Source organism: Trachypithecus francoisi, unplaced genomic scaffold (assembly GCF_009764315.1).
Source record: "Trachypithecus francoisi isolate TF-2019V2 unplaced genomic scaffold, Tfra_2.0 Lachesis_group11, whole genome shotgun sequence".
In the NCBI taxonomy this organism is placed as follows: Eukaryota; Metazoa; Chordata; class Mammalia; order Primates; family Cercopithecidae; genus Trachypithecus; species Trachypithecus francoisi.
The window spans coordinates 122,021,116-122,039,364 of NW_022681456.1; the positions used below are offsets into that span (position 1 = coordinate 122,021,116).

The following is an 18,249-nucleotide window of genomic DNA, read 5'->3' on the forward strand; positions in this document are numbered from 1 at the left end:
TTCAAATTTAATATTTATTCATATTGTTGGGGAGTGAGGTCTTTAAAACAAAAGGAATACATGGTACACCTTTTGTTCTATTGATTTTATACTTTAAATTTCATGGAAATACTCATATTCCAACTTTAACATAATTAAAAATAGAACAGAACACTACATGGAGTTCAAAGGAGATTTCCCCTCTTATTCTTCTTGGAATAGAGAAACTTTCTGGAAGGACATTGCTGATGATTGTTTTCCTTATATTACTGACTATTTACTATTCTAGGAGAGAGACTCACTTAGAAAGACGACCTATATGTAGTCTCAGCCAGGATGTCAGAGCCCTCACCTGTTCCACGTAAATGAGGACATGGTTGTTGCTCACTTCTGTCCGGCTCACGGAGCTAGATCTTTCAAGCTGGAGAGAATTGGAAAACTCAGAAAGTTAGAGAACAGATGTGAGAATACTGTGAGATCTAGAGCAGATTGTAATAAGGGACAAATGGTCGTTCTCTGAAGAAAAGAAAGCTAATTGTTTTCAGGTCAAGAGTTCCACTATTCTTCAATATCCAAGTAACACATTAGATCCTCTGGCATCTTTGATAAGTTTAATTCATGTTGATTTTTTCCCTTCCCAAACTTTTAGTGCATGTCAGTCAGTTTGGGATTTAAACCATATTCTATCTTTCCGGGGTGGTTTTATTGTTTTGTGCTTTAAATTCCTAACTAACCTATGAGTGGCCTAAGGGTGGGGACTCTTTGTGCTTTTCTCTGGTATCATATATGTCCCTTAGCTTAGGGCCAAATAAATAGTTCATTTACTTCCTGGGTTTGGGGAAAATATTTTTTTTCGAGGCAGGATGATGTTGACATGGTTTTGATATTGGTATGGTCTCAGTTTGGAGATACAGAACATACTTTTGTGTGAGGTCTATTAGGATTAAAATACACCTACCATTTTTACTGTTGGTTTCAGGGGAATAAAACCAGATACCATCTTTACATCAACGATCACCATATTGGAAGCAGGACGGTTTCCTGTGTAACTGTAGTGTCAAGGAAAAAAGAAGTTAGGGTTTTATACGTAAAAGAAAGCCAAATTTCTGCTTTCAAGAGTCACCTTAAGCCTGTCTGTTTTCAATAAGTTGTCCCAGCAATATTCTACAAAGGTCAGTGTTCCCTGGACATGTGCAACATTGACATTGGACACATGAATATACATCAGATCTGCCTGCCACTTGCTAAAATTACAGATGTTTAAGCATCACCCCAAAACTATCAAATCAAAATCTTTGGTAGTGAATCTTGCTAATTGGCATTTTTAACATATCTATGGTTTTTGCACACCTCATGTATATGGTTCATTCGTGATTTAGTATATATTACTTTTATATTTTTAGTAGAGAAAGGATCACATCATAATGATAAAAGGTTAAATTCATTTATAGATATATCAATTCTAAATTATATTAATCTAATAACATAGCTTCCAAATGGACTATTAATTTCTGGTAATTCCAAGTTGCTTTGGAGCCAAAGATCAGGTGATGAGGTCAGAATGTCTTACCTGACGGTCAGTGAGATCTGGAAGCTGGTGTGGCCTTCGCGTCCATCACAAGTTTGGGGCACAGTCTGCACTTTTAAAGCAAATGGGGAGTCCTCTTTTTCTGGAAGAATATTATATTTCATGGATGTCTGTGAAACAGCAAAGACACTATCAGTTTCTCTCTTTTTCTGGGACCCCTCACTTCCTCATTATTTAATGTCTCCGGAGGTGCCCTTTACTTTCTCAGGAAGGAAGGAACAGAGTTTCCATTTCAATTGGCAAGTTTAAAGTTGACTCTCAGCCATATAACCTTGGAGCCTCACCTGAAGATACACACATCTTTCTCCAGTTACTGTTATAACATATTCTCCAGGGAGCTCTGGCAATGAGATCTGCTGCAGTAACAGGAGGTTGTTGTTGTCTACTTGGAAATTTGTGGAAAAGGTCCGTGAATCCTGAATGGTGACTCGTGCAGTTTTCTCAGTTCTGGTGAAAGTGGCTGCTCCATACCTGGACAGGGCATGGAGAGCCACCACTGTGTCCTGGAAGAGATGAGTGGACAACCGCCCCAAAGAGTAAATTTTTGGTGTCTGGGATTTTCCTCCAAAGTCTGTGTTAACCTGCCGTGAGGGAAGCTGACTTTTTACCCCTAAAGTAGGTCTTCACTAACTGCCTTTCCGTTTTCTCTGCCTTTCAGGCATTATCAAAATCATGCTGCAGTTTCTCCAAATGAAATAAAAGGCTAATAATGTTTATTAATTTCACAATTTATTTTCATCGATAGTCCTTTTGGATATGTCCTTCAAAGAATAGGTCTAAAACTAAGAAGTTAAGACAAAAATAGTGACCATTTTTAAGTAGATGATTGATGACCAGTTAGATGGAAGATGGATACTGTACATAAAAATGGTGCCAGACAAGTTGCACTTTCTTGAGTTTCTTTTTACCTTCATCTAGCTTGTTTTTATTTCCCCTACCTAATCTCTCTGAAAAACAAAAGTTTCACTATGTAGATCCTAACTGTTGAAAGAAGACAGGTAGGAGGGAAAAGTCAGATACTCTGGATATTTAATATAATCATTTATACTCTCAATAAAATATTTTTAGAATTATGCTAGAAAAATAAATTTTCAAGAGCTTCAGCTTAAAAAAGATCAACTTAAAGAGAAAGTAAGAAGAGCACTCTCAGGGAAAGTAGAAAGGAGTGAAGAGACTGAGTTCCTTGGAGTAGTTGAAATGGAACTTCTCGTTCTGAAAAGATAAAAATGGATTCTACTTAGTCACTGTGCTTTTAATTACACATTTTTGGGGGGATACATCTTAGAGGATTTCTTGTTAGATTCTGAAGATACCTGGAACATTGATTCCCAACTGGAGGAAATTTTTTCTTGTTTCAACTGGAAGTGGGGTGCTACTGGCATCTAATGGGGAGAGGCCAGGGATGCTATTGAACATTTTATAAGGCTGAGGATAGCTCCTTTTACAACGATGATGTGGCTCTGAATGTCAATAGTGTTGATGCTGAAAAACTCTGGTCTAGAATGTGTCCAATGACCATAGCACGGCTTTAGAGGGTAAAGATGCTCCTTGTAAGTCTCCATGTTGCTAACATATTAACATCGGGCTTAGTGAAAATTGTTGTGGAGGATGTCTTAAGTCTTTCCTTTAAATTCCCATGGTCCTCAAATATTCCTAGATACTTATTCTATGATTTAATAATTGCCTTCTCTTTTCTATTAGCTGTTCTACTTTTAAGCCTCCCAATTGCCAAGTGAACTTGGAGCAGAAGACTCTTTGGGAACCACTGACCTGGGTGGAGGAGAAACCGCCCTGAGAGTTCTGCTGCTTCATGATCCACTTCACAATGTTAGTTGCAGAGGTCAGGTCCCCAGAGGTGGGGGCTGGCTGGGCTGTGAGATAAGCGAGGAGCACATAGGATGTCATCTCCACTTCAGCAGAGGGAGCCTGGGGTTGGTAAAAATGCCCCACTGGTGCCTTGGGTTTCTGAGGTCTCTCCCAATGGACGAGGTTGTCTTAAGGGTAAGAAACAGGAGATAATTGCAACTCACAAATAAGTAATTATAACTGGTAAATAAGGAAATGCACATTCATAATACATGGAGCTGAAAATAATACAGGAGAAGCAAGTTCTTCTCTGTCATAAACTCCTAAAACTCACTAACTCACACTTTTATGCTGAACTTCGTCCTGTGGGATGAAGGTAGGCTAGGCTGATGGAGGAAGAAGCATAGAGCATACTCACCAATCTCTCAAATGTTATTTTAGTTGGACTGATGGAAGGGAAAAGTGGTAGACAGAGTTCTTTCATTGTGATATTTCCTGAGAATTGCAGTATAGAGTAGAATATAAAACCTAAAATGACTTTTGTGATGCTCTCTCTGGCAAATAGAGATAAAAATACTTTGAAAATGTTATTGAGTTTTCTTTCTTTTTGTTGTATCTCTTTTCTTTCTTTCTTTTTTTTTTTTCTCCTCAATTGCATCGGTCCCTTTTTGTTCTTTGGTAACCTCTTCCAGAATTAACTACTTCCATTGCAGGTGATGAAATGTATAAGGCCCCACTTCAAATGTTAGCACTTCTATAAGCATGTTCTTTCCTGTTAATTCAACTCAGAATTAAAACTTTTGATTCTTGTTTTTTTTGTACTTCAGCCTCAGATATAGTTTCCACTGTAGAAGTTATCTCATGGCAGTCGTATTCTTTCTAATAGTGGTCTACAACCAGACTCTAGTTTCTCCAAGAACACTACAAGATAGATTGAGGTTAAATATGTACTAAACTATATAACACTCTTTCAAATGAGTTTGAATGCATTTTATTTTTAGACAACCTTTCTGACTTTTTTTCCTTAAAAACAATGCCTCCGCTCCAAATAAATCATGGTCAAAACAAACGAAGATCTCAAGATGGCATCAGTTCCACTTGTCTAAGTCCTGGTGTTGTGTGGATGACAAGCAGAAGCCAGTTATGATGACAGGTGATACATCCAAAGTAACTGCCAAATTTGTTAACATTTTTCCATTTCTAAACCATGGAAAATCTTCTGTGGAGTCACACCACCCTCCCGGTAGTCCGGCAGAGGCACCATGCTATAGGAGTTACTGTTTTCACTAATAAAGAACCGGTAGATTTTATTGCTTCTTGATCTTTTGGCTAAGATCAAGTGAAGAATTGGTAGTTTTTTAGATTAGCAAGAGTGTGCTTGATTTGTTCTGCAGCTCCTGTCATAAAAGGTTTTACTCCTTCTGGTCTCTGTTCTTTAAGTTTGTCTTTGATTTTATGTCAGCTTTGATGTTCTTCTTGTAGGCTTCTTTGGTGAAGTTGGTTTCTGCATGTGATTGTTCTTGACAATATCAACACCGGTGATTACTCTGCTTCCAGTACCTTCGCCTTGGGAAACCTCAGTGAAGGCATTTCCAATAAGCGAGTCATCAGTGTCACCCTCTGTCCTACTGACCATCTTCCCCTCCACCTCCAGGCACAGTCCTTCCTCCATCTCTGGATCTTGTAAATGTCAGAGAACATCTCAGCATGGCTGATGAGATCCTGGTACATAATTATGATGGTAGCTGAAAGGAGACTACAGCAGCACTAGCTTAGCAGGAGCCCGGAGCATGAAGCGAGCATGGTGCAGCCAGGACGGCATGGGGTGGGGGTTTAGGGGGTGTGGAAGAGCTGTTGTACTTCTTTTCATTCAAGTAAGTAGGCAGAAATCATGAGAAAATGAATATATTTTTCGATTATATTGGTGTTAGCAAGTAGAAATAAAATTCCACAATTTATCAGCAGCATTACATCTATTATGTTCCGTTCTGTATAACATATGCAATCCCAGAGAAGACATTTTTGTTTTTTTTTTTTTGAGACGGAGTCTCACTCTGTCGCCCAGGCTGGAGTGCAGTGGCCAGATCTCAGCAGCTCACTGCAAGCTCCGCCTCCCAGGTTTATGCCATTCTCCTGCCTCAGCCTCCCAAGTAGCTGGGACTACAGGCGCTTGCCACCTCACCCGGCTAGTTTTTTGTATTTTTTAGTAGAGACAGCGTTTCACCATGTTAGCTAGAGAAGATAGTTTTATAAGAGGTGCTCTGATCTCACAATGTATGACTTGGCTAAAGAATTACAGATGAAACTTGTGGATTTCAGCAGGAATATATTTCTCCTCTTTTTCTAGAATCAGTGTAAATGGAAATGGAAATTTGGTACCATTGGCTGTTTGCTCTCACCTTTTTTTACACACTTAAAAAAAACTTTTATTATTATTATTTTTTTAAATTTAATTTAATTTTAAGTTCTGTGGTACATGTGCAGGATGTGCATGTTTGTTACATAGGTGTGCCATGGTGATTTGCTGCACCTCTCAGCCATCACCTGGTTATTAGGTCCTGCATGCATTAGTTATTTATCCTCTCTGCTCTCCCTCTCTGCACCTCCCAGACAGGCCCCAGTGTGTGTTGTTCCCCTCCCTGTATCTATGTGTTCTCATTGTTCAGCTCCCACTTATAAGAGCTCTCACCTTCTTTCACAGCTTCCTTATCAAGTGAGTTCAGTATTTCTCTACTCTGATCTTGGTTTCCCACTAGGGAAAAAGCATAGGCCAGCAATGCCTTGGTGTAGACATGGCTCCCATGGGTCCCCTCCTTTGCTACATTCCAGGCTGACTCCAGGCAGAACAGGGCATTGCGAACAATAGAGTGCTGTAAAGGCAAAAAGGTGGTTGTGTCAAACTAGGGTGAATAGAGGGTCTGCAAGCCGAGAGCTGGATATTGACAGTCACATGTTATTAATGGATTTCAGACAGATAGGCAGACAGCTAGATATTCATAAAATTTAAATAGAGAAATATTTCAATCTCTTCACTTTATAGTTCAATTCTAAGGAATAAGACTGGAGAACCTGTTTTTAGGATTGGCTTTGATACATAGACTAAGGGCATTACTGGACAAGTGTAAATCCCTCTTAATGCATCAACCAAAGAGCTTATCCATCTGAGAAATGCCTCATCATTGAACCAAAAGAGACTTGAGACTCAGCCCTTAGCAGGGTGGCATTCCAGACAGCAGGTCTACAGTTTTCATGGCAGGGAATCAGATTAAGCTGGTACCTACAGTGACTGGGAGAGGAATTTCCAGAAGGGCGATAGTAACATAGGCGGAGAGGGTCACTTCATCATCTACACCTCCCTGTGAATACAACGTTGATTCGATTAATTCCAATGCCAAGTGTTAGTATATTCTCTTCTGTTGGATGGAAACACTCCTCAGTCTCTGTTTCTATCAGGTAAAGTAACGCCCCCATTCAAAGTATACCATTTTTAACTCTCTCTGTCTCTCTCTCTGTCTCTGTCTCTCTCTCTCTCTCTCTCTCTCTCTCTCTCTCTCTCTCTCTCTCGACAGGGTGTTGCTCTGTAGCTCAGGCTGGAGTGCAGTGGCACTATCACACCTCGTGGCAGCCTCAAGCTCTTAGGCTCAAGCAATTCTCCTTCCTTAGCTTCTCAAGTAGCTGCAACTACAGGCACAGGCCACCATGCCTGGCTAATTTTGTAAAATGTGTTTTTGTAGAGACTGGATCTTGCTGTGTTGCCCAGGCTAGTCTTGAACTCCTGGGCTCAAGTGATCCACCTGCCTTGGCCTCCCAAAGTGCTGTGATTCTAGGTGTGATCCACTGCATCTGGCCCAGTTTCTTCCTTCTCTGTAGAAGGTTTAATACTCTTTCCCTGATGCCTTCCCACATCATCCAGGACTTCATCTTTGCAATTTCCTCATACCTCCTTCCTCCCCTCACCCCTGGGGGATGTTATATTGATGTGTCATAGGGTCAGAAGTTCATGGAACAGATCACCTTTATGGCATTGTTGAGCAGTGACCCAGAGCTCCTGAAACAGCCATTGTCCTTCTGCATCTGGGAGAGCCACGTGAGAGACTGGGTAGTGTGTGCTTCATTGATGAAGATGTAGGATCGAGCCTGGGCAAAAGTCTTCAGTACAAAAGCCGTGAGCCTAGCGGGAGGAAAAATGCAGTGCTGAGGCTGTTTTCATTGAGCACTTCACTGCTCTGTTTTGTACACATAGGCTCACCTATCACAGTGCGCCCCCAAGAAAGTCAATCAGCTATTACTGAGAGTTTGGAGACTGTTTCTTTTAACTTGGAAATTTCTTTTTTTCTTTTTTTGCTGCCACATGTTGTTCAATCCATTACCAACTTGTCCTTACTTCCTAAAGCATTCTTTTTTTTTTTTTTTTTTTTTTTGAGGCGGAGTCTCACTCTGTCGCCCAGGCTGGAGTGCAGTGGCCGGATCTCAGCTCACTGCAAGCTCCGCCTCCCGGGTTTACGCCATTCTCCTGCCTCAGCCTCCCCAGTAGCTGGGACTACAGGCGCCCGCCATCTCGCCCGGCTAGTTTTTGTATTTTTAGTAGAGACGGGGTTTCACCGTGTTAGCCAGGATGGTCTCGATCTCCTGACCTCGTGATCCGCCCGTCTCGGCCTCCCAAAGTGCTGGGATTACAGGCTTGAGCCACCGCGCCCGGCCGCTTCCTAAAGCATTTCTATGCCACTTTAGAGATTCAGGCTCCTTCTAGTTTTCTTGGTTGGTTAACTAAGGCATTTGCTTTTACACTGTGGGCTTTATGCATTTATTTCCTTTCATAGATTTCTTAGCTTACTTTCTGTAGTTTTAACTCTAAACAGCTAACTTCTAATGTTCTGCTTCAGTAACTATTTCCCTCCATGATCCTGCCCCTCCACTTTCTTTTCCTGTGTTTGCCTGTGTGGCAAAACTACAGAGAGAGAGAGAAAGGATATCATCTAGTAGAAGGTAGTAAGATATGCTCTGTCATACCTTACTATCATGTTGTGGTTTTTTTCTAGAATTTTTCTAACACCTCTTAGTGCTGAGCAACAATTTAAGGGGGCAAGTTACAAACTTATAATGTTCTCTTAGCAACATGAGAAGGAAGAGGGTCTGGGTATTTTGGATTAAAAAAGTCAACCTAAAACTGTTTTCAATTTTGCCACTTATTAGATGTTTGCTCCTGACACATTTGTTTATCCACACTGAATATTAGTTTTCTCCTCTGTAAAATGAAGCTAATAACTCTCACTTTGCAGGGTAGCTATAATAATTAAATAGGGTAACATTATGGTTTAGAAATGGTTTCTCCACCAAAACTTATGTTAAAACTTAATCCCCAATGTGGTAGTATTGAGAGGTGGAGCCTTTAAAAGGTGATTGGATCATGAGGGTTCTGCTGTCATGAATGGAATGAATCCATTCCTAGATTAAAGGGCTATCATGAGAGTTGGACTGGTGGCTTCATAAGAAGAGGAGAAGATGCTAGCTCAGTCTCTACAAAGTAAAACAAAGAAAGTAAAAGGAGAGAAGGAGAGACCTGACTGAGCACATCCAGTCCTCTCATCCTATGATACCCTGCATCACCATGGGACTCTTCAGAGTCCACACCAGCAAGAAGACTCTAGATGCGGCCCCTAGACTTCAGACTTATCAGCCTTCACAGCTGTAAGAAATAAATTTCTTTTTCAACATAAATTTCCTAATTTCAGGTATTCTGCTGTAAGCAACAGAAAATGGACTAAGACAGGGAATCTATGTGCATGTTTTGAACTCATAGTTGAAACTCAGAATATATTTTCTTTCTTACCAAGTGTTGCCCTGGTTCCTGCCATATTTTTCCCCAAAGGTGCTGTAGGAGCCGTCTTGGTGTTTGTAGTTCAGCTGTCTCTGGTAACCTGAAATGGAAGGCTACAGATGGTTCATGAAGCATTAAAGAAAGGCAGGCCATCCATATGTGCAGGCTGATGCATCCAGGAGCCATGGACGTTTTATGACGTCCTGTAATCTGCCATAGTTTTGTGAATGTTATGGATATATCAAAACACAACATCCTGTTAAGAGTGTGGGAAGATTGCTGTTTTCATAAAAATTGTCTTCGTGGGTTAATATTTGATGATATAACTGAAGCCTCATTGGGAAAAGTTTCATTAGAGTAACAAAATAAATTTTTCTCTGTTTCACGTACCACTGATGAGATAGCCAATGGCCTTGGTCTTGATCTCCTGCGTCAGCTGCTGGGTTTCATTCAGATAGTTCAAGACATAGATGTTAGGAGCAAACAGAACCATGTTCTGTTCTCCACAGCCATAGGGCATCTGGAGGAGATTTTGTATATTTTGCATAGCAGAACCTAGTATGTCACCTGGGGAATGTGAAAGATTAGATGTCAGAATAATTTCAGTTCATAAGCAGCCAACATTATTCACAAAAATGGCTTTTAAGTTCAGAGTCTATCATTTAGGTAAGAGATAAGTTATACACACAGAGTGTGATTTCCAGGATCCTAACAAGAATAGCAGCTATCAAGAACTTGATAATTCAAATACAAATACATAGATAAGATGTACAGTGGCAACTCTTTTGGCCCAGGTTTACTAAATGGAAGGTGACTCACCCAGAACTGAGAAAGAAGCTCTGGCAGATTCTTTGACCACATTTGATGGGAGCTTCAAGGACAGCCGCTCAGACACATCAGCACCTTTGGAAACAGACAGCCCATGTTAAAGGAGGACCTCTATGATTACAATACAATTTAGCGATTATAATGTAGTGAGAGCTTCAGAGCCACGCTGCCTGGATATGGTACTGGCCCCGCTCTGTGACCTTGGGTAAATTGTGATGATTTGAGGAAAAAATACATGTAAAACACTCAGAACAGGATCTGCAACATACTGAATTTCAATGAATGTGAGCAATTATTATTGTGGTTATTTTATTATTAGAGTGAGCAGTAATGTTATTATATCTCCTTGAGGAACTCTGGGTTCTAGGAATAAGAATTTGATTTAATGATGAGATTACCTTTAACAGTCTAATTGCTTCTGGCACTGTGTGACTTCCAGGGTCCTTCCTCTCCTCACTTAACTATGTTTTGCATCGCTGTGCTCAGTAGCTTTCTAAAAGAAGTCTGAGACTTTGTGGGGGAACTATCGCTCTCTTTCGTAGCAATATTAAGACTTATACTCACAATAATACGAGTTATTTTACTGCCTCCCTTACTCTATGTAATATTTGAATGGATTCCCATGTTTACAAATAGATAACATGAATATATCTTAAATTAGCCCTTCTCAAATGACAAATACAGTGTTGTATACACTCTGGACATAGAACTAATAATGCGGCAGTGCTGTATAAAAGCTAGAACTAGTTCTCAATGATATGATGAAGTTAAATGTAAATTATTTTCTGACACGGAAAACACACATTTGTAGTGAGATGGGTAGAAAATGCTATACGTTTTGTCAGCAGCTGTTTTAGAGACTATCTCTTGGGATTCAAACTTATCATGACCCTGCTCTGTTTAGTTTTTGTTGTTGTTGTTTGTTTGTTTGTTTGAGACAGAGTCTCACTCTGTCGCCCAGGTTGGAGTGCAGTGGTGCCATCTTGGCTCACTACAACCTCTGCCTCCCGGGTTCAAGCTATTCTCGTGCCTTAGCCCCCCACGTAGCTGGGACTACAGGCGCCTGGCACCAGGCCTCGCTAATTTTTGTACTTTTAGTAGAGACAGGGTTTCACCATGTTGGCCAGGCTGGTCTCAAACCCTTGACCTCAAGTGATCCTCCCGCTTCAGCCTCCCAAAGTGCTCGGATTACAGATGTGAGCCACCATGCCCGGCCAATCCTGCTCTCTTTCTACCTCGTCCTGGGACACTCTAGGCTTCTGCAGCTGGGCTTGTCAGTGAGCAGCCACTGGGCTATCCAGGTAAAATAACTACGTGTAAACCAAGAAAGCCCAGGTATTAGTCCTGTCTGTACCACCTGAGTCACATTAACTTGCTCTCTTGGGCTCAATGTCTTCATCTGTAAAACGCACATAAAGAAATATTTAGTATTATGCTGCCTTTAATGGAACACGCTGAAAACTGGGAGATAATACGTATGAATATGCATTGAGGTTTATACCCCTCTGTGGCTTTGATCCCACTGTGATTATGAGGATGGACTCTTACCTGAGGCACAGGTCATGGAATTGAAAGTCTTTTCTTGCTCAATACCTTCAGCCTTGGATGAAAAGAAAGAAAAGGAGAAAAGATAGAAACATCCTGGTGACAAGAGAACCACCATAGATTCCTTTCTTTGATGGGTAGGGTTTACGTGAATGATGTTTACCATTCTACTCTTTTTTTCCCCAACTTTTATTTTAAGTTCAAGGGGACATGTTCAGGATGTGCAGGTTTGTTACATAAGGAAACGTGTGCCACGGTGGTTTGTTGCACAGATCATCTCCTCACCTAGGTATTAAACCCAGCATCCACTAGCTATTCTTCCTGATGCTCTCCCTCCTCTCACTCCCACCCTCAGACAGGCCCCGTATGTGTTGCTCCCCTCCATGTGTTTGCATCATTCAGCTCCCACTTATAAGTGAGAACATAACATCCTACTTGTTATTAAATTATTACAAATCCATAAAACATTGAAGAACAAAGGAGGGTGGTAGAGAGAAAATGGGAAGAGATAATAAGGGCAGTGAATCAAAGGTAATGGGCATGAGAGATATGTGAATCTTAGGAAGGAGGTGGAGATCAAGAAATTGCACTCAAATAGTTTGTGAAAAAAGATTTACAATAGCTGGCAATGTCTGCTGCAATGCTTTTAGGATAGGAAATTCCATTAGTTTTACAGGATGTATTATGTGAGCATGATATTAATGGTTCTTTGTTGTCTCAAGAGTGACCACCCGGTGTTGCATTCTTACAGTTGTTAGGGACTCCCAAAAATATGTTACCTCCACCAACAGGGTTTTGATGACTGTGTCTTTTCTTTTAATCTCAGGGACCTCAGCAACCTCATTTCCACAGGGTTCTAGGGACTGCATTGCCTCTGCACTCACTGAGAAGTTCACATTCCCTAAAACAAGGAATATTGAAAACATGAGTATCCATTCTGATATTCCAATCACCTTTAAGGACTACACCTAAACTTACAATTGGCCAGAATAGAAAATAAGGGTTAAAAAAAAAAAAACCCACAAGGTTAATGTATACTGAGTAGCCAATGTTCAAGAGTAGTGATTATGGGGACTAGCTTGGGTGAGAACAGTGGGAGGAGGTCATTGTGGATAGAAATAGGAAAAAATGTTAATTTTATAGAATTATATCTACGGCAAATAAAACAGAATATGATGAAAAAAGTGCTCAGACAGCCACCCTCCTTGTTGATTGATAGGCCCTTTTGGGTACTGTCACTCACCCAGAGTTTTAGGAGTCACTGTCCAAGACAAGGTTTGCCGCTCATTTCCACAGATACAATAGGATTCTTCTCCCTTTGTATTTTGGGAAGCTAGGAAGGCTGGAGAGGCTTTCAGCTGCACACTGACCTATCAGCCCATGTGAGGAAGAGACAGAAATGATGAGAATATGGAAAGACATGAACATGTAGAATTGGGGCCAAGGGTGAGATGCTGCAGTAAATTGGGATTTGTAAGAAAAATGTATGTCATATAGATTCATCCATGCTTTAAGAAGCATGGAAATGGCAATGATACAAATCAAGGCTGGTTATGTATTAGGAGGATCTGGCATTTGCATTAGGGTAGATTGCAGACATGCAGACTTGGCAGTAGCAGATGAAAGGGAAAAGCAGTGATTGTATATTGCCCTAGGGAGTATTATCTGCTGCTATGTAGATTTTCTGACTGTTTCTTCCTCCCTCTCTTTTCCTATTTCTTACAACATATATCACATGTCTACTCCACACAAGACATAAAACATGGGGAATGGTATATGAGAGGCTCCCGATCTTGAGGCTATTGTGTTACAAGAAAGATGATCCATATACAACCACTATTACATAATTTACAAAGAGATACGTGCTATAAGATAAATTAAAATTATATATTGTGGAGATTTCGAGATGAGGGGTTGGAGAATGACACTCGTGGAACTGAGAAAGCTGAGTTGTGTGTCAGCTTCAAGAATGTTCCTGGCATAAAACCTAACTTGTAGCAAAGAATTCTGCATGTGCTAAGAAATAAAAAAGCAGGGTGTGGCTTAGAGAGCCATGGTTTAAGCACCCACAGCACACATATCATTGTATTATCTCTCTGATCACATCCTGCTTTGCATAGCACTAATTATTCACAGTGCTCACACACAATTCCTTGAATTATCCTTAGTTTCAGGAACAGAATCAGGAGCTGACTGATCAAAGGAATCTTTTGTTGTACCCACCTTTCCTGTTCACCCTCATTTTCCTTACCCGGATGCATTTGGGAAGGTAATTGAGGACCGTGGCCTTGAGTGTGAAGGCCTCTCCACGGATCACAGAGTTGGGCATTGTGAGCTCCACAAAGAAGGGCTGGAAGGCTCGGAGAGAGGCAGTGGAAGAGATACCAAGTCCAGCGTCTTCAGACAGGCAGAAGGCCCCTGCCTTCCACTCGGTGATGGTGTCAGGGACTGTTACTCCTACCTCAGCCACACCTGATGAGCTGGGGTGGAGGACAAGTGAAGAATACAAATAATGAATGTGAGCCACCTTTTCTCAAGTGAGAATCAAGATGCATAAAGCTAATGTCAAGAACTGAATCCACTTAAGGGTATATGGGTGTGTGCATGCGTGTGAACACTAGATTATGTCCTGGGATCTGAGTTGGGAAAACGAAAGCCACTAAATGGTACCTCTCCCTCTTATCAACAAATGATCATATCCCACATGTCTGTACTTGGAATAAAAATATTTGAATTGCGATTCATTTTGGTCCTTGACTTCCCTTGCTAATGTGTAATCCCATAAATAAGCATTTTTAAGAATCATGACCAGTGAGACCACTGGATTAATGTAGCCTGATTTGTTTATGTCCCTGCTCCAGCCCTGATATTTACAGAAGGCTCTCTGAATGACATTAAGCAGTACATATAGAACTGAATATTATAGTTCTCATGTCTACTATTTGACGGTATCAGGAATACTTATTTTAGAATTGCTCAGCACTGAGACAATTATATTAATAAGCCTATACAATTGCAGCATTTTACTTAGGTCTATCCTAAAAAGAGATTAAGATAATTATTCAGAACTTTTCAGAAGGATTATCTTAGAATTGAAAATGTTGGAGGAACCACATTCCCTCCCCTCAGCAAATGGAGGAAAGTAAAGTTACTTACTCCACTGCCACCAACTCCCAGATCCAAGTCTCAGGAAAATAGCTTCGTACCGTTTCAGGGACTGGCCCTGAACTTTGTTCATTATTTAAAGGCATTATATTATAGGCGCTCATTTGAGGAGGATATGGTCTCCCTGCTGCTCCTAGACCTAATAAAGTAGAGGAAATTATCTAGTTAGGGAAAAACCTTCATTAATTTCATAGTGCACACGTGAGACGTCAGAGAACAAATTTTCAGTTTTCCTGCTCAGACTGTCCTAAAAGTCTTGTAGAAGTTGTAGAACTTGGGAAATACTTTGTGATCCCTCACTCTCTGAAAAGAGAGAAGTCTTTGTCAAAGGTGGAAATTCTATGTATCCTAGACATAGCATAATTTGATGTGAGTGGAAGTTGGAAAAACAAGACCACTTGGAGACAGTTCTATGGGTTTTGTGGGGAAGGACCAGTTTTGAAGTTGAGACAGTATTGCTTCATTCTTAGAGAATCTCAGCAGGAATTGTAAAATGCTCTTTAGGCATTGTCAGTGGTTGCTATACTGAAAGTGGAATTACCAGTGGAGTGAACAGAATTTAATGATTTAAATTCTGTGTACTATATGGAAGTTTGCAAAACTGTTGTTCTCTGGGGAATAAGATTAGAGCATTAGATTTTATTCCACTTATTTTTTTTTGATATCTGAAATAAACAATTCAGATGTCAAAAACAGATATTTCCATTTGAAATGCCTGTGTAGTTGAGACAAAGAAATCATTTACCAATGTGAGAGGGCAGAGAGCTAGACATGTAGACAATTTTGTCCATATTGTGCCTGAAATCATGCTTACTAATTGAATTTGAGTTAAGATCTCCCTCCCATGTATCCCATCTGATATTTCAGAAATACCTTGTGAAAGAATACTTATAAGGAAAAATATATTTCTAGCAATTTCACCCTAATAGTTTTCTCCACTGAAAAAAGCATCAGTAGTAATTTCTTTTTTTTTTTTTTTTTTTTTTTTTTTTTTTTTTGAGACGAGTCTCGCTCTGTCGCCCAGGCTGGAGTGCAGTGGCCGGATCTCAGCTCACTACAAGCTCCGCCTCCGGGTTCACGCCATTCTCCTGCCTCAGCCTCCCGAGTAGCTGGGACTACAGGCGCCCGCCACCTCGCCCGGCTAGTTTTTTTGTATTTTTTAGTAGAGACGGGTTTCACCGTGTTAGCCAGGATGGTCTCTATCTCCTGACCTCGTGATCCGCCCGTCTCGGCCTCCCAAAGTGCTGGGATTACAGGCTTGAGCCACCGCGCCCGGCCAGTAATTTCTTTAGTGAATATCATACACCTTCTTACCCCATGTCCTTCCAAGAGGTAACGATTTCTGACTCTGATTTCTCACTGATGTTCTGTCCTCTCTGTCTTCACTCTTATCTTAAATATTGAAATATCTAAAAGGATGATACACCTAAATGAATTATTTTCCATTTTCTGTTGGATATGTCAAGGGCCCTCCAACCTCTCCAGTTATTGCAGTTAACAAACCATGGCATTATGTGTTATTTCAACTCCATTCAGAGGACGATGGATATATCCTTCCTACTCTTACTGTCAACTTGACTTTCCACGTATCCTGTCTTAGTCTCTGTATCAAAGTTTTATTCTTCTGCATGCCACAACTAATAATCTCTACAGTAAATGCCTTTGAATCAGTTTCCCATGACAAAAATCTTGTTTTTTTTTCTTGCTTCTTTTCCCCATTTGACTTTATGAAACTTTGTTGAACTCTGGACTAAGCCACTCATACTCTGTTTCGTTGCTGATCTCAAAATACTTTCAATGAAATTTTCTGTTCATGGCTTAAAAAGGGCTGCTCAACCCTTTGTAATACTTTTTGACTTTTAACACCTTCAAGCAAACAACAACAAAAACAAAAACATCCTGAATATTTTCTTTTAATTTAGAATCTAGTGTGATTTATACATATATTAGATCGTGTCACCCGTCTTCTGAAAACCTTCTTATTTCACTCATAGTATAAAAGTCAAGTCCTTACTATGACCTACGAGCCCCACACAATGTGGCCTCGAGTATTGCTCTGATCTCTCTCTCCAACTGCTCACACTTTATTCATTCTGTTCCAACCACACTGGTTTCCCTTCTCTGCTTAGAGCATTTCAGGCATACTCTCACCTCAAAGCCTTTGAGAGATAGACTAGTGAGGAGGTTATCAACATGAGATCTGGAATCAAACTCCCTGACTTGAATCTACCGCATGCTACATCTTATTGGCTATGAGATCTTAGTGGCTGAGTTATTTAACCTTTCTGGGCCTCAGTTTTTCCCTATGAAAAATGGTGTTAAAAATACCTACCTTATAAGGCTACTGCAAGAATTAAGGAAATCTATCTAAACTCATCTATCTATAACTATCCATTGATCTATCAAATCTACCAATCTATCAATCACCTATCTCCCTATTATCTATCTCCTGGAGCATAGAAAGCACTGCATAAGTATTTTCTATTATTGATATTGTTTCCTAGGACTATGACACTCATCTTCCAGTCACATGGCTTGTTGTCTTCCTTCAAGTTTTTGCTCAAATTTCACTTTCTTGGTAAGATCTTTACTGACTACCCCCCCCTGTTTAATCTTCAACTTCCTTCAGTCTCAACATCCCTTCCCTACTTGAATTTTTCCATATAGCATTTATGAACTTATAGTGAGCCATATAATTTACTTGCTTATTTTGTTTATATTCTCTCTGTGCCTATTAGAACATAACCTTCATATAGTTGAATCGTTTTGTTATTAATGTTTGTTATATAACCAGAAACTATGTCAGTAAATATTGAACACATGAAATAAAATTTGCAACTTCTTAATTTTTGTAGTTTCAGGTACTAGCCATGTCTTTCACTGTCTAGTATAATTTTAGTTCCTTGTTTAGTTTAATTATTATCTTTCACTTGTCCTCTCTTTTAGGTCCTACCAACGCTATTGAATTGATCTTCTTCATATGTACTGTTCTATAGCATTAAACACTTTCAGGCATGATGACTTCCCAAATAGTCATGGAAATGGCTTCATGTTGTTGAACCTATTGTCCAGAAATTTCACAAGGTATTTCAGTTTTCTTAGTTCTTTTATTTCCTCATATACCTGGCTCATTTATAGCTACTAATTTCAATCCCTGTTGTGTATTCACCACACATTTTAGAAGCTCTTTTTTTTCCTGAGTGTTATTATATACCCCCAATTTCAGTTTTAATAAATTCAAGAACATTTCCTTCCCCTTAAACCCCCATGGTTTAAACTTGAAGTTTGTTCTATGCAAATATCATGGCTAATTTCCGTTCCCTTATTCTCTATTCTCATTGTTTATATAACGTCTTAGTTACATGACAAAATCATATTTACCATTTTTGAGAAATTGTTTGAAATTTGTGCTATCATTGAAGGTATACTTAGAGATAAACAGTCCATGGCCCTTGAAAAGGTGCCATTTTCTTAATAATAAAGCTCATTTAAACATGGATATTAATCTTAAATGCCAAGG

At 39.9% G+C, this 18,249-nt stretch overlaps 1 protein-coding gene and 1 pseudogene across 3 annotated transcripts in view; both read right to left on the reverse strand.

Annotated features, from left to right (window-relative positions):
* Positions 1-18,249, reverse strand: part of LOC117090785 (pregnancy zone protein) — a 62,014-nt gene that overhangs the window by 2,438 nt on the left and 41,327 nt on the right. For 2 of the 3 annotated variants that reach the window (XM_033223386.1, XM_033223387.1), the window contains 16 exons: positions 14,721-14,868; positions 13,816-14,044; positions 12,808-12,934; positions 12,344-12,465; positions 11,568-11,619; positions 10,011-10,094; positions 9,582-9,758; positions 9,204-9,291; positions 7,388-7,544; positions 6,655-6,729; positions 6,063-6,243; positions 3,338-3,561; positions 1,852-2,070; positions 1,550-1,677; positions 938-1,028; positions 332-400 (listed from right to left, as the gene is read on the reverse strand). In XM_033223386.1, the coding sequence (XP_033079277.1) occupies positions 332-400; positions 938-1,028; positions 1,550-1,677; positions 1,852-2,070; positions 3,338-3,561; positions 6,063-6,243; positions 6,655-6,729; positions 7,388-7,544; positions 9,204-9,291; positions 9,582-9,758; positions 10,011-10,094; positions 11,568-11,619; positions 12,344-12,465; positions 12,808-12,934; positions 13,816-14,044; positions 14,721-14,868 (2,171 nt within the window). Of the gene's footprint in view, positions 1-331; positions 401-937; positions 1,029-1,549; positions 1,678-1,851; positions 2,071-3,337; positions 3,562-6,062; positions 6,244-6,654; positions 6,730-7,387; positions 7,545-9,203; positions 9,292-9,581; positions 9,759-10,010; positions 10,095-11,567; positions 11,620-12,343; positions 12,466-12,807; positions 12,935-13,815; positions 14,045-14,720; positions 14,869-18,249 lie in introns of those variants that run through there. The other variant, XM_033223388.1, reaches the window with a different exon arrangement.
* Positions 4,477-5,393, reverse strand: LOC117090765 (annotated as a pseudogene).